The following is a 25,435-nucleotide window of genomic DNA, read 5'->3' as shown; positions in this document are numbered from 1 at the left end:
GTGAAACATTAAACAGTTTTATTTAAAACTATACTAACATGTCACCAAATAACTGATTAAAACACACTGGGGTAGCACCATGTTGTGTGATAAGTGGAGGCTCCTCAGAGGAGGAAGGGCAGGACCATAGTTAATTTCATTTAAAAAAAATAGTGAAACATTATAAATATGTTGATTTTAAATCTATACAAAATAGGGGGGGCAATAGCACACACAACAGTATCATCGGCATACAAGTGCAGGTTACAATTTAACAGACAAGTTGATATTGTTCATGTGAAAATTACAGGACCCAGAATTGACCCCTGCGAGACACCTTTCATAATATCCAGGAAACCTGATTTAACACCATCAGTAGATACACATTGAGTTCTATCTGTCAAGTCATTTTTAAACCAGTTACATGCAGGCCAATTAAGGAAAGCCTCTAAATTAGCAGTGAGTGATCAACAGTATCGAAAGCTTTTGACAGGTCAATGTTGCCTATTATCCATACAGTTAACCACATAATTTATAACTATGGATGCATAACTATAACTAGGGAAGCATGTCTGGTGCAATAACAAATGCACCTCATCAAACTAAACTTCAAGTAGATAATTTAGGCACTGATCAATCTTTCAATATTAGAAGGTAATAGTAAAAAAAAATAACTGCAAAAACGTCTTTAAAGCTTTCCTTTAATTTTTTTGTATTGTAGTCTAAACTAACATAACACCAAAGAAATACAACCTTAATTGAGAGCTTAATCTAAAGTAAGTCCGTCATTAACTTCAATAAATACTGATTGAATCAATAAATTATTAAACTTGTCTATGGGAATAATACTAATTTGATAGTTTATCATTCTCCTTGAGAACTTTTATCAGAACAACTTTGAAAATAATTTCAAAGCTATTCCTCCAATTTTGGGGAATATTCCTGGTAGGAACATTGTAGCTGCAGTCCCAACAGTATCCAGAGCCTTGCTAATGAATGATGGCCTATTCTCTACCTCTTGTGCCTTCGCATCCTTAAGGGCATCTATCTCTCTTTGCATTTGGCTTGCTTTGTCATCAAATCCTTGCTGGAGGAGATCACTCTGCTCCTGAAATGACAAATACAGTTTGCCACATACAGTACATCACATACACAGTGTATAACTGACAAATGCAGTGTACACAGACACACATCGTATTACTACAGGTACTGTAGTTTTAAAGTGTACTTCTCAATGTTTGTGTTTTTTTTATTCCTACCTTGAGTCTGGCCTGTAGAACTCTATCGTGCTCTGCTATGGCATTTCTGCTGTCTCTCTCCATCCTCTCCATCAGCTGGTTCACATTCTCCTCATACGTCCTCTGCTGGTCCGCTCTCAACCTCTCCTGGACAACCAGCTGCTCCTCCATGGCTCGATTCTCCCGTTCAGATGCCTCCCTTCTTGCTTGCTCGGCTAAAGAGGGAGAGAGTATGAGTGACAGAGAGAGACCAAGGGAAAGAGAGAGTGATAGGTAAGCCTTCATGTGGTGGTCATTAGAATGTTGTCGTCAGGTTGTGTGTTGTCATTTTAGCACACTGATTTGGCAGATGTTAGTTTTATATTTATAATATCACCTTCTGCTCTCTGCTCAGCTTCAGTGAGAGACTGGTCTGCTGACAGGATGGCCTCACCAATGCTGGCCTTCCTTCCCAAGTACTCCTTCAGTACCTCTTCACCCTGGAACCACCACACATAATATATCACTTTCAACATCACATCAGTGCATTCATAACTCCTTTGACCAGCATCCACAAAACATGATAATTACATAATATTCTAAAATAGCTGAAGCACTACCTCCCCAAAATACCTTCACTCCCCTGCCTCCCTCAGATCTGTATTCGCTGGTGGCCAGTTTCAGGTCATTGCAGTACTCTTTGTATCCTCCAGGGGTCATGTAGGAGCCATCCCTTATTTTCTCCTCCAGGGGGGCAAAGATGCATTCGATTTTGGACTCGCATGACTTCTGGGACTCCTTGTAGTTCCTCTCACAGATCTTCTCATACTCCTCTTGAAGCACTTTCTATAGAAAGAGGTTGGTTCAGAATGTACCAGAACAAACCAGAATGTCTTGGTTGAGTTGAGGTAATAAAATGGTACCATAAAAGGGATAGTTCACCCAAATTACAAATTAACCTAATCTTGTTAAAGACATGTATCAATAAATGTAATATTGACTCATTGAATATAGAATCTACATTCCCATACCATGAGCTCCAACTGGTACTTCTGGTCCTCGTCTTTGAAGGAGTTGTTGATGAATATGGCCACAGCCTCCTTCTCCATGACAGCATGCACTTCAGACAGCTCCTCTTGGGTCTCTGTGGGGTAGGCTACCCAGTCAGCCATGCCCTTCTGGTAGTGGGCCCTGGCCCTCTCGATGGCACTGGAGTTCTCAATTTGGGACAGCGCCAACACAGCATTGTCCAGGCAGGGGATCTGCCCGCTCCGGATGGCAGACACATATGTCTCTGCCAGGTTCCCCAGAACTGCAGGAGAGAGAGGGAGAGAGTGAGTGAGCAGAATCTGCATATATACACTCAGTGGCCGGTTTATTAGGTTCACGAAAATACACTGCTCAAAAAAATAAAGGGAACACTAAAATAACACATCCTAGATCTGAATGAATGAAATATTCTTATTAAATACTTTTTTCTTTACATAGTTGAATGTGCTTACAACAAAAATCACACAAAAATGATCAATGGAAATCAAATTCATCAACCCATGGAGGTCTGGATTTGGAGTCACACTCAAAATTAAAATGGAAAACCACACTACAGGCTGATCCAACTTTGATGTAATGTTCTTAAAACAAGTCAAAATGAGGCTCAGTAGTGTGTGTGGCCTCCACGTGCCTGTATGACCTCCCTACAACGCCTGGGCATGCTCCTGATGAGGTGGCGGATGGTCTCCTGAAGGATCTCCTCCCAGACCTGGACTAAAGCATCCGCCAACTCCTGGACAGTCTGTGGTGCAACGTGGCGTTGGTGGATGGAGCGAGACATGATGTCCCAGATGTGCTCAATTGGATTCAGGTCTGGGGAACGGGCGGGCCAGTCCATAGCATCAATGCCTTCCTCTTGCAGGAACAGCTGACACACTCCAGCCACATGAGGTCTAGCATTGTCAAATCAAAAATCAAATCACATTTATTTATATAGCCCTTCGTACATCAGCTGATATCTCAAAGTGCTGTACAGAAACCCAGCCTAAAACCCCAAACAGCAAGCAATGCAGGTGTAGAAGCACGGTGGCTAGGAAAAACTCCCTAGAAAGGCCAAAACCTAGGAAGAAACCTAGAGAGGAACCAGGCTATGTGGGGTGGCCAGTCCTCTTCTGGCTGTGCCGGGTGGAGATTATAACAGAACATGGCCAAGATGTTCAAATGTTCATAAATGACCAGCATGGTCGAATAATAATAAGGCAGAACAGTTGAAACTGGAGCAGCAGCACGGGCAGGTGGACTGGGGACAGCAAGGAGTCATCATGTCAGGTATTCCTGGGGCATGGTCCTAGCGCTCAGGTCCTCCGAGAGAGAGAAAGAAAGAGAGAATTAGAGAGCATATGTGGGATGGCCAGTCCTCTTCTGGCTGTGCCGAGTGGAGATTATAACAGAACATGGCCAAGATGTTCAAATGTTCATAAATGACCAGCATGGTCGAATAATAATAAGGCAGAACAGTTGAAACTGAAATTGTCTTGCATTAGGAGGAACCCAGGGCCAACCTGGGGGTCTGAGGATCTCATCTCGGTACCTAATGGCAGTCAGGCTACCTCTGGCGAGCACATGGAGGCCCCCAAAGAAATGCCACCTCACACCATGACTGACCCACCGCCAAACCGGTCATGCTGGAGGATGTTGCAGGCAGCAGACCGTTCTCCACGGCGTCTCCAGACTCTGTCACGTCTGTCACATGTGCTCAGTGTGAACCTGCTTTCATCTGTGAAGAGCACAGGGCGCCAGTGGCGAATTTGCCAATCTTTGTGTTCTCTGGCAAATGCCAAACGTCCTGCACGGTGTTGGGCTATAAGCACAACCCCCACCTGTGGACGTCGGGCCCTCATACCACCCTCATGGAGTCTGTTTCTGACCGTTTGAGCAGACACACGCACATTTGTGGCCTGCTGGAGGTCATTTTGCAGGGCTCTGGCAGTGCACCTCCTGCTCCTCCTTGCACAAAGGCGGAGGTAGCGGTCCTGCTGCTGGGTTGTTGCCCTCCTACAGCCTCCTCCACGTCTCCTGATGTACTGGCCTGTCTCCTGGTAGCGCCTCCATGCTCTGGACACTATGCTGACAGACACAGCAAACCTTCTTGCCACAGCTCGCATTGATGTGCCATCCTGGATGAGCTGCACTACCTGAGCCACTTGTGTGGGTTGTAGACTTCAAAAGGGACCCAAACATCAGCCAGGAAGCATAGGAACTGAGAAGTGGTCTGTGGTCACCACCTGCAGAACCACTCCTTTATTGGGGGTGTCTTGCCAATTGCCTATAATTTCCACCTGTTGTCTATTCCATTTGCACAACAGCATGTGAAATTTATTGTCAATCAGTGTTGCTTCCTAAGTGGACAGTTTGATTTCACAGAAGTGTGATTGACTTTGTGTTGTTTAAGTGTTCCCTTTATTTTTTTGAGCAGTGTAGTTGGCTCCTATAGACAGTGTGTCACGTTACTGTGATTTGCTATATAAAGCAGGCAGACATTAAGGTATTCAGTTCGTGGTTTGTCCTTTAAATGTTGCAGTGTACTGCGGCACAGCTTGCATGGTGCCACAGAATTCTATGGCACATTATTTAAGTGCCAACCACTGGTACCATTAATGCTAGTTAGTGCTAGTTTGACTACCAGAGAACATCTTTGAGAAGCATTTGATAGCCTTCAATAGTGGCTGTACTAGAGAATTTAAAACCTTTTTTTGTAAGAACATAGTATATGGGACTGATTTTAAGAAATGTTGCTTAATTAATTAGATTAATATTATGGTTTCCGTTAGGATTGAAAGGAAAATATGGCGCTGTACAAGGTGAAGGTCAGGAGTAGGCTACAGTACTTAAATCTCTGTGTCGTGCGGGCACGCTGGAGACCGGGGTTCATTTCACTGACCGGGAGGAAGGAGTAGGCTGTCCTTATTTATAAGAATTTGTTCTTAACTGACTTGCCTAGTTAAATAAAGGTTACACTAAGAGCATAACATTTCATAACATTGTAGTCTAACCAATGCCCAATCCAAGAGTCAGTGAAAATAAAAATCTCATTGATTTATCAAGACCAGTCCCCATGCCTGTCTCAGAGCAGCGCGAAATGATGCTAAAATAGTTGTAGGCTATTGCTTCAAATCCTATCCTAACTTCAATATGCTCTTTAAATAAATAAGACCACCACGTTTAACAGCACATTACTCAACACTAGTGAGACTCATGTCGCCTACGGTAGGCCTACAGTATATTGAAAAATATGGCGTGACTCTCCACCAATAATGACATATATTTGATTTATTATTATATTTAACTAGGCAAGTTCTTATTTACAATGACAGCCTAGGAACAACAGATTTTTACCTTGTCTGATTCGATCTAGCAACCTTTCAGTTACTGGCCCAACGCTCTAATCACTAGGCTACCTGCGGCAGGAGGATTGGACTGGAGGATTCTATATTAAAACCAAAAGCCATCTCATGGGTCTCCAGGTGGCAGCTGGCACGGGTATCGAACCTTGTGTCTGTAGCAACGCATTTTGCACTGCGGGAGCCCCTATCCACTCCGGAGCCCCCATCCACAAAGTATCAAAATACAGAGAGGTGTTGGTAAAGGTATATTGTCCTGCTAACATCCCATAATACTGTACATGTTGTCCAGGTCAGGATAACCAAAACATGTCTTTATTAAAAGGCTATCAGAAAGAATGTTGGTACTTATTTATTTGGTCCAAAGCCATGAATGAGTGAGTTACTCAGCTTTATGTAGGTGCCGCTATATGAATGTGCCATCAACTTGATAATATATAACGATATTTATCCTTGGGGTCCCTTGATACCAATTGGGCAAAGTTTGAACGCCACACTTTGTGGAATCCATGCCCCGAAGAATTTAGGCTCTTCTGGATAAAATTGGGGGTCCAACCCAATTCCTGATGGGCGTACCTAATAAACTGGACACGGACTAACTTATATACAGTGCATTCAGAAAAGTATTCAGACCCCTTGACTTTTTCCACATTTTGTTACATTACAACCTTATTCTAAAATTGATTAAAGTTGTGTTTTTTTCCCTCATCAATCTACACACAATACCCCATAATGACAAAGCAAAAACAGGTTTAGAAATGTTAGCAAATGTATAAAAAATTCAAAACTGAAATATCACATTTAGGGTCGTTGTCCTGTTGGAAGGGGAACCTTTGCCCCAGTCTGAGGTCCTGAGCGCTCTGGAGCAGGTTTTCATCAAGGATTTTTGTACTTTTCTCCATTCATTTTTTTTGCCTTGATCCTGACTAGTCTCCCAGTCCTTGCCGCTGAAAAACATCCTCACAGCATGATGCTGCCACCACCATGCTTCACCGTAGGGATGGTGCAAGGTTTCCTCCAGACATGATGCTTGGTATTCAGGCCAAAGAGTTCAATCTTGGTTTCATCAGACCAGAGAATCTTGTTTCTCATGGTGATTGCTTTTATTAAATATGTTTATTTTGGTTTATTATGTGCTGAATTATATTGTTTTATACACGTGATGTTTTTATTGTAATGTATACAGGGCTCTCTTGTTAAATGGATTTTTAATCTTAATGTGACTCCTTGTTTAAATACAAGTTTAATAAAAAAATAATCTGATTGTCTTTAGGTGCCTTTTGGCAAACTCCAAGCAGGCTGTCATGTGCATTTTACTGAGGAGTGGCTTCCGTCTGGCCACTCTTCTATAAAGACCTGGTTGGTGGAGAGCTGCAGAGATGGTTGTCCTTGTGGAAGGTTCTCCCATCTCCACAGAGGAACACTAGAACTCTCTCAGAGTGACCATCGAGTTCTTGGTCACCTCCCTGACCAAGGCCATTCTCCCCTGATTGCTCAGTTTGGTCGGATGGCCAGCTCTAGGAAGAGTTTAGGTGGTTCCAAACTTTTTCCATTTAAGAATGGAGGCCACTGTGTTCTTGGGGACCTTTAATGCTGCAGAAATGTTTTGGTACCCTTCCCAGATTTGTGCCAACACAATCCTGTCTCTGAGTTCTATGGACAGTTCCTTCAACTTCATGGCTTTTCCTCTGACATGCACTGTCAACTGTGGGACCTTATATAGACAGGTGTGTGCCTTTCCAAATCATGTCCAATCAATTGAATTTACCACAGGTGGACTCCAATGAAGTTGTAGAAACATCTCAAGGATGATCCATGAAAACAGGATCCACCTGAGCTCAATTTCGAGTCTCATAACAAAGGGTTTGAATACTTATGTAAATTAGGTTTCTGTTTATTGTAATAAGTTAGCAATAAAATACAATAAAATGTTTGTCATTGAGGTATTATGTGGAGATTACTGAGAAAAAAAGTATATTGTCACGTTCTGACCTCTATTTCCGTTGTTTTGTATTTATTTAGTATGGTCAGGGCGTGAGTTGGGTGGGCAGTCTATGTTTGTTTTTCTATGTTTTGGGGCATTTCTATGTTTTCGGCCTAGTATGGTTCTCAATCAGAGGCAGGTGTCATTAGTTGTCTCTGATTGAGAATCATACTTAGGTAGCCTGGGTTGCACTGTTTGTTTGTGGGTGATTGTCTATGTCAGTGGCTTGTGTCAGCACAGGTCTATTTTGTAGCTTCACGGTCGTCATTTGTTTATTGTTTTGTATGCGGTGTCAGTATTTTCTTGATTAAAGAGTTACCATGGACACTTACCACGCCGCATTTTGGTCTTCCGATCCATCTCGCCTCTCCTCTTCAGATGAAGAGGAGGACGATCGTGACATATATATAATCCATTTTAGAATAATGCTATAACATAACAAAATGTGGAAAAGGGAAGGGGTCTGAATACTTTCCGAATGCACTGTATACATACATACATACATACATACAAAACATTAGAAACTGCATGGGTCGTACTCTTATTAAAATAATTAACTGTGTACAGAACATTAGGAACACCTGCTCTTTCAATGACAGACTGACCAGGTGAATCCAGGTGAAAGCTATGATCCCGTATGGATATCACTTGTTAAATTAATTTCAATCAGTGTAGATGAAGGGGATGAGTTGAATAAGGATTTTGAAGCCTTGAGACAATTAGAGACATGGATTGTGTGAGTGCCATTCAGAAGGTGAATGGGCAAGATAAAAGTTTTAAGTGCCTTTGAACAGGGTATGGTAGTAGGTGCCAGGCGCACCAGTTCGTGTGTGTCAAGCAAGAACTGCAATGCTGCTGATTTTCTCAAGAGTTTCCAGCGTGTATCAAGAATGGTCCACCACCCAAAGCACAACCAGCCAACTTGACACAACTGTGGAAAGCATTTTGAGTCAACATGGGCCAGCATCCCTCCCTGTGGAATGCTTTTGACACCTTGTTTATTCCATGCCCTGACAATTTGAGGCTTTTCTGAGGGCAAAGGGGGTGCAACTCAATATTAGGAAGGTGTTCATAATGTGTTGCGCACTCAATATATAGTTGTGGTAGTGATGGATGTAGTAGCGATGGAAGTAGTATAAATAGTAGTACTACTTGTAGAAAAAGTAAAGGAAATTGTAGTAGTTGTAGTGGTGCTGGTAGTAGTAGTGGTAGTAGTGGTGGCGCACTGGTGGTAGTAGAGGAATTGGTTGTAGTATCAGTGGTAGTAGAGGAAGTGGTTGTAGTATCAGCTGTTGTACTTTAGTATATTTGTTGTATTATAATAATTATACTCACGTCTGCCTGTAACTTTCAGGCCCTGTTTCAGGGTCTTGGTCTTGGCCTCATTGAAGACGTGGTCACAGAACTCCTTGGCTTGCTCCACGAAGGCGGGCTCCAGGTCAGCGTCGGTCAGCTCCTCCATACGTCTCATTTTGTCTCCGCTGGCTGGCCTCTCAAACACAAAGCACCAGCGAGGAGAGAAATAGTTCCGCAGGCAACTACGAGGCAGGTTGTACTGCTGAACCTTTGCACTTTGACCTTTTTGTAAAAATAAAAAATATTCATATCAGCCTAAATTAACAACTTCTATGTGCGCAACAACGTTTTATGTTTATGTATGTATTCATATATTCATATTTACTATCATCAATCCAGTTATGTGCTAGTTAGTATTCTCACCTGTTTTCAGTTTAAGAGCGTTCTCCAGGTACTCATTGGCTGTGATGGGTCTCCCATCAACCTCCAGGGTCAGGGTGAAATCTCTGACTGTCCACACAAAGGAAGGAAAGTAACGCAGGTACTCTGAAGATTCCTCCCCGTCTCGCTGGTTGGACTTCACCTTGATGTGCTCTGTCAGTTCTGTCACATAGCTGTAGAAGGCGGTGTTGAGGACAAAATTAAACCAGATTTACTAACATACAATATAGTGCTGAGCGATTAGTGCTTTTTGAGGTCGGTTCAGTTGTTGGGGATGAAATGAACCCAGACATACAACACTACACTATATTTCTTTATAGGCCTGCTGAAGGATACTGTAGTTTCTCCAGGGCGTTGTTGTCGATGGTTCCCATGCTGTTGTACACCAGAGTACTGCTGAGCAGGACAGCCAGGGAAAAGATCCAGTTGTCATTCTTCTCATCACCCTGCAGACACAACAGAAGGAACACAATGGTACTCTGTTCATACTAGAGTGAAATTAAGTCAGTAACTAAATGTCTACTCCATACGCCATTTTATGGGCTCCCTACCTAAATAAAGGTCCAAGCTGGAATCCTTAATTGAAATACTAACAAAGCCCCACCATGCCTCAGTTTTGGTTAAAAAAAAAAGCTAACAAAAAAGAGCTGAGGGATGGGCCTGAAGAAATGTAACCACTCAAATGCATAGACTGAGCTATGGGTGCAATGACTCACCATCCGTGACATCATAATTGTAGTTAACCATGATGTTATACAGAGTTTATTTACATTTACAAACATTGGAGTAAAACAAGCTTATATTTTGGGTTCTGATGGGGTATGACAGTTGAACTAAGCTCATGGGTCCTTATTTATTTGTTATACTCTTTAGAATCAATTGGTATACATCATACATTTATAAGTCAGACATTACATACAGATGATGACATCAGCTATCAGTACTAGACACAGTTCATTGAGATAACATGGGATTTTACCCATAGCAATGTTATATTCCGTCATCTAAACAATCTGAACCATAAAAGGTTTTTGATAAAGAGTGACCTCCCACCTTCTCCACGTCCCCCAGCCCCTCTGTATCCAGCAGCACCAGGGTGTGGTCTCTTTTTTCAGGGTGAGGCACACACCACATCCAAATGCCCTTAGTTTTGGACTGGATGGTGGCTCCCAGGGCAAAACCTTGAGGACAGAGGATAAAAACGGTTCTTAGGATGGAATCTGTAAAGAGGCAGCAGGGTGTAAAGTGTTAACTCAAGGCTGCTGGTTTTCAGATGAACCTGTTTGTCTAGTTATACTGCATACCATACTGACAGACTGAAAGTGAAACTAGCAGCCAGTGCAAAACGGCACCCTGATCTACACAACCCACCTAGAACAAATGTGGTTGGAACAAAATGTGTTTTTGATGTTTGCTCTGCTGTCTGGTTGTACATTATAGTGTAAAACTGAAAAAGAAACAATAACAGGATGTGTCGAATTTCCAATTTTGGAGAGAAAAAAACATCAAAGCATAATGTGTTTAGAACAGGACAAATCTGTCTCTAACTCTGAATGACAAATGCAGTACATAAGATAACACTTTCTGTTTCACATTTCTATTACCCTATCTTTATGAGAAATAATTATCTTATACATAATCATTCCTTATCCATATAACAGTGTTGAGGTCATGCATATTGTTATGTACATTGTTCGGACTTTGGACCATAGATAAAAAAATGCTTGAGTGGTTCACCTTTCCTCTCCCCAGCCAGCTTGTTCATGAGGTAGGACTTGCCGGTGCGGTACAGCCCGACCACCGACACCACTACCACATGCTGGTCAATCTGGTCCAGGATTTCCAGTGCACTGCGGACCACACGCAGCTTCCCATGACTGTCGTTCTCTATCAGACATACTGGTTCCTTCATGGATACTCTCTGGCCTGTCATGATGCTGACCTATAGAAACAATGGCAACAACACACAATAACTTTTAATTGGGTAGGGTACTGTGTGTGTGTCACAGTCCCTACAGACTTTTTTATTGCAATTAAATGTAATGTGATAAAGGAGGCACAGGAACAGGCGATAAAGAGTGAATCAAGGCTTATCAGATTGTGTGGACAGTGACAAAAAAATTATTATAAATTCAGGCCCGGTCCTGGCCGTTCTGTCGCCCTAGGCTAGACAAAATAAATTGCCTCTCCCTATACCCCACAAAGCAAGAATAGTCCCAGAAAGCACAAAGACGTTGAAAATACATCTAAAATACTATTTTCCAGACATAAAAAATAAATGTTAAAAAAATTGGTTCATTTTTCGTATCTGAATGAAAGTTGAAAATACCATCTATTTTTCGACCAAATCAAGGCCGGTCCGGACTGGACGATGTCTGAACCAAACAGACGTCTATGATTGATTCAAGACATCCAAAAGACATCGGTCCGTGTTTACTGGGATGTAGCCTACAGCAGTGGTTCCCAAACTATGAGGGCGCAAGGGGTCGGCAGAAGGGATGCGGGGTGTGGATTTGGCTATTTCAGCTACACCCGATTCTGATAGGCGTATCAAATCGAGCACACAGTCATGCAATCTCCATAGACAAACATTGGCAGTAGAATGGCCTTACTGAAGAGCTCAGTGACTTTCAACGTGGCACAGTCATAGGATGCCATCTTTCCAACAAGTCAGTTCGTCAAATTTCTGCCCTGCTATAGCTGGCTCGGTCAAATGTAAGTGCTGTTATTGTGAAGTGGAAACGTCTAGGAACAACAATGGCTCAGCCGCAAAGTGGTAGGCCACACAAGCTCACAGAATGAGACCAGCAAGTGCTGAAGCACGTAAAAAATAATATGTTCTCGGTTGCAACACTCACAACAGAGTTCCAAACTCCCTCTAGAATCAATGTCAGCACAAGAACAGTTAGTTGGGTGCTTCATGAAATGGGTTTCCATGGCCGAGCAGCCACACACAAGCCTAAGTTCACAATGTGCAATGCCAAGCGTTGGCTGGAGTGGTGTAAAGCTCACCGCCATTGGATTCTGGAGCAGTGGAAACGCGTTCTCTGGAGTGATGAATCACACTCCCTCATCTGGCAGTCTGACAGACAAATCTGGGTGTGGTGGATGCCAGGAGAATGCTACCTGTCCGAATACATAGTGCCAACTGTAAAGTCTCTATATACAGTTCCTTCGGAAAGTATTCAGACCTCTTTACTTTTTCCACATTGTTACGTTACAGCCTTATTTTAAAAAGGGATTTTTCTTAAATGCTCAGCAATCTACACACAATTACCCCATAATAACAAAGTGAAAACAGATTTAGACATTTTAAATAAGTGAAATACCTTATTTACATAAGTATTCAGACCCTTTGCTATATACTAGAAATTGAGCTCAGGTGCATCTGTTTCCATTGATCATCCTTGAGATGTTTCTACAACTTGGAGTCCATCTGTGGTCAATTCAATTGATTGGACATGATTTGAAAAGGCACACGCCTGTCTATATAAGGTCCCACAGTTGACAGTGCATGTCCGAGCAAAAACCAAGACATGAGGTCAAAGGAATTGTCCATAGAGCTCAGAGACAGGATTGTGTCGAGGCATAGATCTGGGGAAGGGTACCAAAACAATGTTGCAGCATTGAAGGTCCCCAAGAACACAGTAGCCAAAACTCTTCCTAGAGCCTACCGCCAGGCCAAACTGATCAATTGTGTCTCTTTTTTATGGTGGCTATCTAACATTGTTAGCTACATTTTCACCTGTCATTGTTAGATGGTTAGTCTGATGTTGGTAGCTACTTGTAATTTCGTTTCAGTCATTGGATTATTATAACAGATGAAAGCTGTATATCTCGTTCTGTTATTTCTAAATGAATGTGCCTTCTTAGTATTGATGCCATTGTATTCATGTTTATTATTTCCAGACCACATCTTGTATGGATAAATGGACAGTTAATTGGATTTTTAAAAGCTGAGTGACATGTCACATAATTGCAAACATTTAACCTCCAATCAACATTAAAGAACCCTAAACTGAGGAACTGTCTTTCTCACCTTCACTCTATTTATTAGGAGTACAATCTCCATAACTTTACCTACTCAATCAGTGTATAAATTCCAGAGAGATCACCCTCTAATTCAGTCTCAATACAGTACGTTGTCATACATTTGATGTCCAGCATGTAGACTACAGACAAATTCACATACTGTTTCTACTGTAGGCTAAATCATGTGGCAGATATAGCCTTTGTCAGAAGATTTTTTTCTGGTTATCTAATCAATGAATTAACCGCAAACGCCTACGTTATTAAGGATGGATCAAGTATTTTTCATATAACCAGTCAACTTGCAAATCAATATGTAAAAAAATAAAAAAATTATCCTAAATGTAAGCAGTGCAAGGGAGTTTACCTCGGCAAAGCTGTAGTGGGTTATTATTCAGTCAGTGGTCAGCGTTAGGATAGTTAAAGAAATATGTGATTTATAAAAGTCCCTGCTCTGCGCAGTTATTCATTAAATGCCGCGATCACGTGCTAGTGGGAACTAGAACATTCCGAAACGTCAGACTTCCTTCCTAACTGGTTGAATCGCACGTATATAATGGTGCGTTCACGACAACTGGGAACTCGGTAAAAAAAAAAAAAAAAACGAGGTCAAATCATGTCATGATGTCAGTTATCTTCATGTCGGAAAGTAGGAGCTCTAGAAAGAGGCACGATTTCCCAACTTGGAATTCCGAGATGGAAATAAATCTCAGTCGGAGCTCGTTTTTTCCTCCAGATTTCCCAGTTTACTTGAACGCTCTGAAGTCAGAGATTTCAGAGTTCCGTGTTTTTTTTCTCTCCAGTTTCTAGTTCCGACTACCACGTGAAAGTGGCATTTTTCCTAGTTGAACAATAGCTCGATAATAGGCTCAATAACGCCATTCACAATTGAATATTTCTATTGCATTTCCTTCTGACATTTTGAAAGATTTTGTTGATGAATTTAAAAGTAGTTTGCGTCAGTTCAATCTCGTATTGGACTGGTGAAAAAAAGTGAACAGAAAGAAAGCCTAGGCAACTTTCATTTTCTGTTTCGCAGCAAATATATAGCCAGCAGGACATTGTTCCTCTGCGATTAACCTCAGTTGGTTTGGAGAGGATTTGTGGATGAGTCGTTTATGTAAGTAGGACCGACGAATGCTGTACCATAGCAGGAAACCATTACATTTTTGCAGACGAATTTCATAATGAAATTGAAGTTGTCATTGGACAATAACTTCACTTCAACTAAATGTTGGTATGCATATAGCTAAGCTGTTTCATGGTGCAGATCTTTTTAATAATATATTTGCATGGCATATGCAGTAGACTATATTCACATTGTGAGCTTAATTTATAGAAGGAATCGATAATAAACTTATATAAATATTTCACCTGAACTATATTTAATTAATATTTTTATTAAAGATTGACTATTTCTGGGAGCTGTAGGCTAATCATTCTGTGAAATCCTTTGACGATGGATTCCCCAATGTGCCTGGTCGAAAACGCCGACGGCGAGCTTCATGTAGTTCCTGGTGCCATCAGGTACCTGATGGGACTGAACCAGCAAGTCGTAGTGGTGGCGGTGGTCGGGCTGTACCGCACGGGCAAGTCCTACCTCATGAACAAGCTGGCTGGAAAGAGACAAGGTGAGACTGATGCTGAGAAACAAATCAAAATGTACAGACTGGTTTGACCATCAGCTGTACCTCAATAGTCAATGCCCAATTAAATGTTTATTTTCATCAGTACACACACTGGTTTAGAAATAAATTGTATTACATTATTTTTTTCTGAAATTGGTCTTTGAAATATTGATTTAGGTTTTGCCCTTGGCGCCACCATCCAATCTAAGACTAAGGGAATCTGGATGTGGTGTGTGCCTCATCCTGAAAAAAGAGACCACACCCTGGTGCTGCTGGATACAGAGGGGCTGGGGGATGTGGAGAAGGTGAGGGGTCAAAGTTCAGTCTCTTTAGAATTCACATTACTAATCAGCACAGTGAACACATATCGAAACACACATATATTTTAAATAATTTCATTACATTTCGCCAGATCACAAATACATTTTGCAGTTGTCATACTTGTTTCAGGGAGATTCTAAGAATGATGCCTGGATCTTCTCCTTGGCCATTCTGTTAAGCAGTACTCTGGTCTACAACAGTCGAGGGACCATCGACAATCAAGCCGTGGAGAACCTCCAGTATCCTTTAAACCAATATCAATTTCCCCATGGCAAACCTCCCCTGTTTCCTCTCCTGTTGACGGTGTATATATCACATGGTTAGGGGATATTTCCCCCAACCAGACCATTTCTTGGAAGTCCCTCTCATATTGAAAGTGAAAGTGCTGTATGTTTGTATATCTATTGGATGCTGAGCAACATGTCCTTATAGACCTGGAGCAATATATTGTGTTACTGACAGTGTTAGTTATGTGTTTGCAGAATGTTCAACACACTGTACTTTGTTCTATCCATTCCCTTAGGGTTTACTCAGTGCATGTGGACACAGTCCACTCAAAATGAAACTGAAATTACTTGTATGCTATAACTGTTGAAAAGCAAGTCCTTGTACAACTGTAGCAGCTACTTTGGTAGCTTTTATCAGTCAATCCTCAACCGGCCCTAAAGATATGTGAGTGAGCTGACAGAGCGGATCAAGGTGAATTCTTCCAGTGCAGCTTCATCCTCTCACGATGACGAGGAAGGAGGGGATGCCCAGTTTGTGCAGTTCTTTCCAAATTTTGTGTGGACCATCAGAGATTTCACTCTACTACTCGAGATCGACGGTAGAAACGTCACCGAAGATGAGTATCTGGAGCATTCCCTGGAACTCAGAAAAGGTGACATTAGCACTAGCCACCACCCCAATGATCAACTGTGCACAATGTCTCTAGAATAGTGCTCCCCATGAACATTTATACAATTGGAACAATCATTCTCACAAGAACAAAGAGGTTGAAAAACAAGAAGATTGATATTTGCTCTCACACTTGCTAAATTACACGTTATAAAATCATTCCTATGAAAATGTATTGTAGGATTACACTCATAATCAAACAGACTCATAAATCAAGTGACACAATTATTTTATCCAGTTATTTTAATTATTATTATTTATTTTATCCAGTTTGTTTATTCGTCATAAAGTCTTCTGCCTTAAGTTCATTTATGCATATATATGCTTGTCTGTTAATGATTGTGTGTTTGGATGGTGAACTAAGGGCCAGTCTCCCAGACACAGATTAGGCCTCTAGACGAGATTCTCCACTGAACACACGTTTGTGTGCAGGACAAGGCCTAGTCTGTGTCTGGGAAACCAGCCCTAAAAATAGATTAATGTCAACTGTAATGGTGAATGCTGACTATCATTCAGGTGGGGGTAAAAAGAACCTGATGTACAACCTCCCACGAGAGTGCATCCGGAACTACTTCCCCTCACGCAAGTGCTTTGTATTCCCCACTCCTACAACTCCTGCCAACATGCCCCATCTGGATTCCATGGACGAGGCTGACCTCTGTGGAAGCTTCCGAAAGGTTGCAGATACTTTCTGCCGCTTCATTTTCCAGGAGAGCCGTACAAAAACTGTCAAAGGGGGCCACAAAGTAACCGGGAGAAGTAAGTCAATAATCAGCAGATTCTGCACAGATGCATTGAATGTTTCAATAAGCATTTCTCTATGGCTGGCCATGCTTTCCTCCTGGATACCCCAACCCCTGCCAACTGCTCCGCACCCCCCGCAGCTACTTGCCCAAGCCTCCCCAGCTTCTCCTTCACCAAAATCCACACAGCAGATGTTCTGAAAGAGCTGCAAAACCTGGACACGTACAAATCAGCTGGGCTAGACAATCTGGACCCTCCTTTTCTAAAATTATCCACCTCCATTGTTGCAACCCCTACTACCAGTCTGTTCAACCTCTCTTTCGTATTGTCCGAGGTCCCTAAAGATTGGAAAGCTGCCGCGGTCATCCCCCTCTTCAAAGGGGGTGACATTCTAGACCCAAACTGTTACAGACCTATATCCTTCCTGCCCTGCCTTTCTAAAGTCTTTGAAAGCCAAATTAATAAACTGATCACTGACCATTTTGAATCCCACCGTACCTTCTCCGCTGTGCAGTCCTGTTTCCAAGCTGGTCACAGGTGCATTTCAGCCACGCTCAAGGTACTAAACGATATAACCGCCATTGATAAAAGACAGTACTGTGCAGCCATGTTCACCGACCTGGCCAAGGCTTTCGACTCTGTCAATCACAGTATTCTTATCGGCAGACTCAACAGCCTTGGTTTCTCAAATGACTGCCACGCCTGGTTCACCAACTACTTCTCAGACAGAGTTCAGTGTGTCAAATCGGAGGGCCTGTTGTCCGGACCTCTGGCGGTCTCTATGGGGGTGCCACAGGGTTCAATTCTCGGGCCGACTCTTTTCACTGTATATATCAACGATGTCGCTCTTGCTTCGGGTGATTCCCTGATCCACCTCTACGCAGACGACACCATTCTGTATACATCTGGCCCTTCTTTGGACATTGTGTAAACAAACCTCCAAACGAGCTGCAAACTGGATGCAGTCTACCACAGTGCCATCCGTTTTGTCACCAATGCCCCATATACCACCCACCACCGCGACCTGTATGCTCTCGTCGGCTGTCCCTCGCTACATATCCGTCGCCAGACCCACTGGCTCCAGGTCATCTATAAGTCTTTGCTAGGTAAAGCTCCGCCTTATCTCAGCTCACTGGTCACGATAACAACACCCACCTGTAGCACGCACTCCAGCAGGTATTTCTCACTGGTCATCCCAAAAGCCAACACTTGCTTTGGCCGCCATTCCTTCCAGTTCTCTGCTGCCAACGACTGGAACAAATTACAAAAATTGCTGAACCTGGAGACTTATATTTCCTTCATAAACTTTAAACATCAGCTATCTGAGCAGCTAACCGATCGCTGCAGCTGTACATAGCCCATCTGTAAATACCCATCCAATCTACCTACCTCATCCCCATATTGCTTTTATTTACTTTTCTGCTCTTTTGCACACCAGTATTTCTACTTGCACATCATCATCTGCACATCTATCACTCCAGTGGTAATTTGCTAAATTGTAATTACTTCGCTACTATGGCCTATTTATTGCCTTACCTCCTCATGCCATTTGCACACATTGTATATAGACTTTCTTTTTTTATATTGTGTTATTGACTGTACGCTTGTTTATTCCATGTGTAACTCTGTGTTGTTGTTTGTGTCGCACTGCTTTGCTTTACCTTGGCCAGGTCACAGTTGTAAATGAGAACTTGTTCTCAACTAGCCTACCTGGTTAAATAAAGGTGAAATAATAAAAAAATGTAGCCTATGTTATTGTACCACCAAATGTATACACTTATATTTTTCTTCCCGCCTCTATCTGATTGTAGTGCTCGGCCACTTGGTTAAAACCTATGTGGAGACCATAGCCAAAGGCTCTGTGCCCTGTCTGGAGAATGCAGTGCTGGCCATGGCTCAAATTGAGAACCAGGCTGCTGTGGTTGAGGGCCAGGCGGTATACCAGAGGTGTATGGAGGAGGTGAAGGCCTTATTCCCTGTGGCCATGGGTCAGATTTCAGCTCATCACCTCCGCTCAGACCACCAGGCCACGCAGGCTTTCATGAAACGATCCTTCAAAGACGAAAATGGGGATTTCTTGAAAGCGTTGGCGGTAAGGGTCATCATTTCAGATCTGTGCCTGATACAAACACTACCTTAGTTCTTAACTCTGTCAAGGACCACTTTTTACAAATGCTTCCCTAAAACAGTCTTGACTCCTGCAGGTGGCCATTTCAAAGCACTACGCTGACCTTCTCATCCAGAACGAGGATGCCTCAGAGAAGAAGTGTGCGGCCCTTCTGGAGAAGCTGTCTGTTCCAATGGCCCAGAAGATTACGGAGGGGATCTATGCCACACCTGGAGGATATGAGCTTTACTGCAGTCACCATGACAACATGGTGGCACAATACCGGGCCGAGCCTGATAAAGGAGTTAGGGTAAGAATCCTTGCTAGGGCTGAAACATTCATAAAAAAATCCATATTAGACACTGGAGCTGTTCTCATCTTTCAGGCCGATCCACTTAGTTTCAATTTCGTAGATGGATTGCTGTTTCTATCAACCTCTTATGATTAGCTTCCATGTTAGCTTCCATCTGCAGCATCATACCAGAAACCGATTGCCATCAACCAATGATAAAACATGTAGCCTTTGGGGGTGTTTTCTACAGGCTGAGGAGATTCTTGAGCAGTTCCTGAGGGATAAGAGTCTAGAGAAGAATTCCATCCTGCAAGCTGACAAAAAATTGACCGAAAATGAGAAAAAGATCCACGGTAAGTCCAAAATATAGCATTGGGATGTTATTATCTGGTTGCATTCAGTTTTCTGGTTGGAGTGACTTCTCACAATAAATTGGTGATAATCTTGCATGAAGTCAACATAGATCTGGGATGTTTGAAAGAGTAATCTAAAAGTTATGGCCTACTCCAGAACATGGAAAAGATCAGGGGCTGTCTGTTGACTCCATATGAGAGAGAACATGAGTAGTCCAGAAGCTAGAGTGTTTTCCTACCTCAACTCTTCCTTTGGACCATGCAGAGGAGAAGGAGAGATCAGCTGTGCTGGAGCAGGAGAAGAAGGCTGCTGAAGAGAAACGGTTGGAGATGGAGCGCACCATGGAGGACGATCGCAGAAGCAAAGATGAGAAGTTGAAGCAGATGGAAGAGAAGATGAAGGAGGAGATGAAGCAACAGGAACGGGACTTCCACAGGGCCTTGGAGTGCAAGATGCAGGAGCAGAAGGATCTGCTGGAGAAGGGCCACAAGGAGAAGGCTGACTTAATGAGACAGGAGATAGAGGAGTTCAAGAATAGCAACAAACCTGAGAAGGAAGGAGGTGGTTTCCTTGAGTCTACAGTCATGCCTGTTCTTCGACTTGGATTGGACGCTGCCAACACTTTCTTTCAATATAAGCTCATGAGGGGAGCTTTTATGAAGTAGAAACATTGTGTATTACTTGAGCATGTACACATTTGTTTTCTTTATCTATCAATGTAAAGCGGAAAGTAAAGTTGATAGCCATGCTTAGTATCAGTATAAGCTTTATATGCAAGAGCAATGTATTATTTTTCTCATACAGTATATGTATTTACAGATTTTGGTGAAATTATCACTGTACTAGTATAGCACTTAAATCTAGAAGCTTTAATGAAAACATTTCTAGACTATAACTAAGACTTTTCTTTAATCATAATATACACTGAACAAAAATATAAACACAACAATTTCAAAGATTTTACTGAATTACATATAAGGAAATCAATCAACTGAAATAAATTCATTAGCCCTAATCTATGGATTTAATATGACTGGGAATGCAGATCTGCATCTGTTGGTCACAGATACCTTTAAAAAAAGTAGGGTGTAGACCAGAAAACCAGTCAGTATCTGGTGTGACCACCATTTTCCTCATGCAGCACAACACATCTTTGCATAGAGTTGATCAGTCCATTGATTGGGGAATGTTGTCCCAATCCTCTTCAATAGCTGTGTGAAGTTGCTGGATGTTGGCAGGAACTGGAACACAATGTCGATCCAGAGCATCCCAGAACTGGAACATTTTCAACTTCCAAAAATTGTGTTCAGATCCTTGCGATACGGGGCCGTGCATTATCATGCTCAAACATGAGGTGATGGCCGCGGATAAATTGTACGACAATAGGCCTCAGGATCTCGTCACAGTTTCTCTGTGCATTCAACTTGCCATCGATAAAATGCAATTGTGTTTGTTGTCCGTTGCTTATGCTGGCCCAAACCATAACCCCACCGCCACCATGGGGCACTCTGTTCACAACGTTGACATCAGCAAGCCGCTCGCCAACACGACACCCTACATGCTGTCTGCCATCTGCCCTGTACAGTTGAAACTGTGATTCATCTGTGAAGAGCACACTTCTCCAGCATGCCAGTGGTCATCGAAGGTGGCCAAACTGCAGTCAGGTGAAGACCCTGTTGAGGACGACGAGCATGCAGGTGAGCTTCCCTGAGACAGTTTGTGCAGAAAGTGGATGTGGAGGTCCTGGGCTGGTGTGGTTACATGTGGTCTGCGGTTTTGAGGCCGGTGAGACATACTGAAATGAACATTCAATTCTCTGGCAACAGCTCTGGTGGACATTCCTGCAATAAGCATGCCAATTGCATGCTCCCTCGACTTCAGACATCTGTGGCATTGTGTTGTGTGACAACTGCTCATTTGAGTGGCCTTTTATTGTTGCCAGCACAAGGTGCATCTCTGTAATGATCATGCTGTTTAATCAGCTTTTTGATATGCCACACCTGTCAGATGGATGGATTATCTTGGCAAAGGAGAAATGCTCACTAACAGGGATGTAACAAATTTGTACAAAACAATTGAGAGAAATAAGCTTTTTATGTGTATGGAACATTTCTGAGATATTTTATTTCAGCTCGTGAAATATGGGACCAACACTTTACATGTTGCGTTTCTATTTTTGTTCAGTCTTGTTTTTATGGTCTTATATTCTTTGAGAATGTTGTCTATTGAAGCAAAAAATGAATCATTTGGATATTATCATTTGAAGTTGTATATAAAATGCATATCAGTTTATAAATAAATTGTTTTGAATCCACTTTGAATCTTTTAGTGTTTATGTAAGTAGTAGTAGTCTGTTACTGACTCGCATCTGGAAAACCCCATTTATGCCTTCGGGGCCTGACGTACCTCTTTTTGTTATTATATATTTTTAATTGAACATACAATCTACCTGCAGTGAGTCGCTCAACATTTTAAATTACATTCAGTCATCTAACAGACTCCCATCCACAGCGACCCACAATATCAACCAGGGTCCACACCCCGCCAAAGGGCACGTCGGCAGATCTTCCACTAAGTCCAAATGGGGACCCGAACCAGCCACCTATCGGCCACTGGCCCAAGTTCCCAAACGCTAACCCTCCAGGTTCCCCCCAACATTTCTCCGACAGCTGCCTCTTAACCATCCAAGACGTCACCCCCCCCCCCCCCCCCCCAAGCCACCAACAAAATTAACAAAAGAGAAAAACAAAGGAAAACAACAATGCAAAAATGAAAGATCAATCCTCTTACTTTTATCTCAGATACTGGGTCACATTTTGGTGTTCAAATGGTTTTCAGACCATGAATCAATCAGTTTGCACTTGAGAAATAGCCATTGGCTACTGTCTTTTCTGACACAGAGGAGCAAGAGAAGAGAGCCCTGGCTGAACAGGCAGTGAAGATGGAGGCAGAGAAACAGCACCAGTTAGAGAAACTGATCCAGGAGAGGGAGAGGAGTCATCAGGAGGGAATCTGTCAGCTAGAGGTATGTATGAACACTGGGAACCTATAGTATACCATATCTCATAAAATTATATTTTTTAACTATAACCACAGATTGTAGTAACTGAGGGAGGTAAACACAGTAGTCTTTGAGAAGATGCAGATTGCTTTTTATGTTGTCCCTCTGTGATTTTAGACTAAGATGGTCCAGGAGGCGAAGGAGAAGCAACATGAGTTGGAGAGAGCGCTAGATAGCAAGCTCCGTGAGCAGGAAAAGCTGATGGCTAAGGGCTTCACAGAGAAAGAGGCAGCCATGAAGGAGGAGATACAGAGCCTGAGGGAGAAGGAGGAGGCCAAGCGCGAGGAGAAGGAAGAGCAGTCTCGTAACTTCAGAGCCATAGCACAGGGTGTCATGGAAAGTGTCAGCAATAGCTTAGGTCACTACTTTAACTATAAGAAAGCCCGTGAGCAACGCAAGGCGCTTGTGTTCAAGGAGCAGGTCAGATTCAATCTCAAATCAGGTGCGGTTGGCAATATCCCTGATAAGGAGGGCATGACACTCAAGCAAGACAAGACGGCCACGCCCAAACTCGAAACAGGAGCAGTTGGCAACTCTAAAGACACAACTCTGCCCAAAGTCAACACAGGTACAACTGACAAAAGCCCTGGCTCAGAGGTCTAAAGGATTCACCAGAGATTGGTCAATGGTCCAGATCAGCAGCCACACCTTTCTCCAGTCTCAACATTAACCAGAAGAGCTACTAGGAAATAGTGCAACAGAAAGACTGCTGTGCAACAACAGCACAATGGGGCCAAACCAGCTGTGACTTCACAGACGTCAGTTCCTCAGTTTATAACCATTGATTTCTCATTCTGATAATATTACGTCATATTTAAAAGTTATTATAGATCAATCTTTAAATTGGAGAGTTAATTTTTGTTTTGTTCTTGGATGTAGTGTAAAATAAATGAGCTTGCTGAACTTGTCGAGGTCAAATTTGTTGTTCTATATTACACGTAAGGCTAGAATGGAACTGCTCATCTTCAATGAGCTTTTCACTTCAGGGTTGAGCTTTTCACTTCAGGGTTGACCATTATCATGTTTTGTAATTGTGATTTCTGTTTGAATAAACCTTGCTTCATCTCTATTCGATAACCTTTCACATTTTCTCTGATAGGGTTAAGGATGACGCTAAACCTGTTTAAATAGAGATATTGATCAATGGGGAGAACTGATGAGCTGAACACCACCAGCTGAATATCTACATGGAAACAAAAGCAAAGCATTCACATGAAAAAGAGACATCCTGTCTTTCAGTCACCTCATATCAATTTAATCAAATACAAACGTGTACATCAGCAGCAGGACAACAAGAGGAACTGTAATTAATTAATTATGTCTCTACTCAGATGATCAGTACCCAGATCAGCTTTAGGGCACGGACGAGACATGCAGGAATGATTTTCATATAAACTGCTGATCTTCATTAATCTGCTGCTTGGACACACCACACACATCAAGACCTGAGGGGAATGTCACAAAGCAGGATCAATCCACCTTACTTTGATAAACAGATTTTTCCTTTAAAAACAGCTCATACATTTTTTACATCATTTATACACATAAAAAACGGCAACAAAGCATAAAACACAGCATTTGAAAGTTACATTTAAATTTGTTAAAAAGTATGTGTTGTTAAAATCAATGAAAACAACCATGAATACAAGTACTTTCCTTGTAAACATCAAATCTGTAAAAGCCATTTAAAATGTGTACTAATGATTTAACAAAGCTAAAACATTTTTAAGACATGAAAAAACGTGTTAAGTCACTTTGTATCCTTACATTATTCTTACTACCATACCACTTATTTATTGCTTGCAGGGGACTGGGGGTGATGGTTGGGAAGGGGCAGACGCAGACACCTGGTTAGCAAGTTGATGTTTTGTGCCATTCTGCCTTTGTCTAGCCGTAGGCCGCTCTCCCGACTAGAGTTCCACCAGCCCTCTGTAGTGCTTATGTCTGTGTAGGTGTGCGTACATATAATTACTATTTGTACTTTATTACTATTTTCTCTTAGCATTTTAGTATTATGTATGTGTATATTTTAAATCAGTGTAGATTGTTATTCTGGGGTATGAATGTTTGTATGTGTATATGTGCATATGGATGTACAGTGCCTTGCGAAAGTATTCGGCCCTCTTGAACTTTGCGACCTTTTGCCACATTTCAGGCTTCAAACATAAAGATATAAAACTGTATTTTTTTGTGAAGAATCAACAACAAGTGGGACACAATCATGAAGTGGAACGACATTTATGGGATATTTCAAACTTTTTTAACAAATCAAAAACTGAAAAATTGGGCGTGCAAAATTATTCAGCCCCTTTACTTTCAGTGCAGCAAACTCTCTCCAGAAGTTCAGTGAGGATCTCTGAATGATCCAATGTTGACCTAAATGACTAAGGATGATAAATACAATCCACCTGTGTGTAATCAAGTCTCCGTATAAATGCACCTGCACTGTGATAGTCTCAGAGGTCCGTTAAAAGCGCAGAGAGCATCATGAAGAACAAGGAACACACCAGGCAGGTCCGAGATACTGTTGTGAAGCCGGATTTGGATACAAAAATATTTCCCAAGCTTTAAACATCCCAAGGAGCACTGTGCAAGCGATAATATTGAAATGGAAGGAGTATCAGACCACTGCAAATCTACCAAGACCTGGCCGTCCCTCTAAACTTTCAGCTCATACAAGGAGAAGACTGATCA

At 42.2% G+C, this 25,435-nt stretch overlaps 2 protein-coding genes across 9 annotated transcripts; one reads left to right on the top strand and one right to left on the bottom strand.

Annotated features, from left to right (window-relative positions):
- Position 1: 1 nt before the first annotated feature.
- On the bottom strand, positions 2-13,814 carry LOC139380760 (guanylate-binding protein 1-like). 3 transcript variants are annotated; one of them, XM_071123764.1, is made up of 12 exons: positions 13,705-13,801; positions 12,321-12,434; positions 11,046-11,250; positions 10,362-10,489; positions 9,645-9,754; positions 9,291-9,481; positions 8,907-9,149; positions 2,228-2,508; positions 1,830-2,042; positions 1,594-1,696; positions 1,239-1,432; positions 2-1,087 (listed from the first exon to the last, which is right to left on the bottom strand). In XM_071123764.1, the coding sequence occupies exons 2-12, from the start codon at positions 12,324-12,326 to the stop codon at positions 866-868; spliced, it is 1,896 nt and encodes a 631-aa protein (XP_070979865.1). In that variant the 5' UTR covers positions 12,327-12,434; positions 13,705-13,801; the 3' UTR covers positions 2-865. The 3 variants fall into 3 exon arrangements, with proteins under 3 accessions (XP_070979865.1, XP_070979867.1, XP_070979866.1); XM_071123765.1 differs by having other exon boundaries at positions 666-1,087; positions 12,321-12,430; positions 13,705-13,742; XM_071123766.1 differs by lacking the exon at positions 12,321-12,434 and having other exon boundaries at positions 13,705-13,814.
- A 102-nt stretch (positions 13,815-13,916) lies between these two features.
- LOC139380758 (guanylate-binding protein 1-like) lies at positions 13,917-23,815 on the top strand. Of its 6 annotated transcripts, XR_011628467.1 has the most exons (12): positions 14,114-14,457; positions 14,769-14,968; positions 15,143-15,270; positions 15,416-15,525; positions 15,955-16,166; positions 16,700-16,942; positions 18,739-19,019; positions 19,132-19,344; positions 19,577-19,679; positions 19,945-21,377; positions 22,581-22,705; positions 22,859-23,808. XR_011628467.1 is itself a non-coding variant. In XM_071123759.1 (11 exons), exons 2-11 carry the CDS (start codon positions 14,797-14,799, stop codon positions 23,342-23,344), a joined length of 2,073 nt encoding a protein of 690 aa, XP_070979860.1. In that variant the 5' UTR covers positions 13,917-14,457; positions 14,769-14,796; the 3' UTR covers positions 23,345-23,815. The 6 variants fall into 6 exon arrangements, 5 of the variants coding, with proteins under 5 accessions (XP_070979860.1, XP_070979863.1, XP_070979864.1 ...); XM_071123759.1 differs by lacking the exon at positions 19,945-21,377 and having other exon boundaries at positions 13,917-14,457; positions 22,859-23,815; XM_071123760.1 differs by lacking the exon at positions 19,945-21,377 and having other exon boundaries at positions 14,172-14,457; positions 14,745-14,968; positions 22,859-23,815.
- The last annotated feature ends 1,620 nt before the right edge of the window (positions 23,816-25,435 follow it).

The sequence above is a fragment of the Oncorhynchus clarkii genome, chromosome 22, assembly GCF_045791955.1.
Source record: "Oncorhynchus clarkii lewisi isolate Uvic-CL-2024 chromosome 22, UVic_Ocla_1.0, whole genome shotgun sequence".
In the NCBI taxonomy this organism is placed as follows: domain Eukaryota; kingdom Metazoa; phylum Chordata; class Actinopteri; order Salmoniformes; family Salmonidae; genus Oncorhynchus; species Oncorhynchus clarkii.
This window is presented reverse-complemented; position numbering and strand designations above follow the sequence as displayed.

What these genes read in the sequence shown, in the direction of transcription:
- LOC139380760 (XM_071123764.1), bottom strand. An exon ending in CGCTCTTAAACTGAAAACAG is followed by an intron (nt 9,150 to 9,290) that starts GTGAGAATACTA and finishes TTTTACAAAAAG; the next exon opens with GTCAAAGTGCAAAGGTTCAG. An exon ending in CCTGAAAGTTACAGGCAGAC is followed by an intron (nt 2,509 to 8,906) that starts GTGAGTATAATT and finishes TCTCTCCTGCAG; the next exon opens with TTCTGGGGAACCTGGCAGAG.
- LOC139380758 (XM_071123759.1), top strand. Translation starts at nt 14,797, where the DNA reads ATGGATTCCCCAATGTGCCTGGTCGAAAACGCCGACGGCGAGCTTCAT. An exon ending in ATTTCTTGAAAGCGTTGGCG is followed by an intron (nt 19,020 to 19,131) that starts GTAAGGGTCATC and finishes TGACTCCTGCAG; the next exon opens with GTGGCCATTTCAAAGCACTA. An exon ending in AGGGAATCTGTCAGCTAGAG is followed by an intron (nt 22,706 to 22,858) that starts GTATGTATGAAC and finishes CTGTGATTTTAG; the next exon opens with ACTAAGATGGTCCAGGAGGC.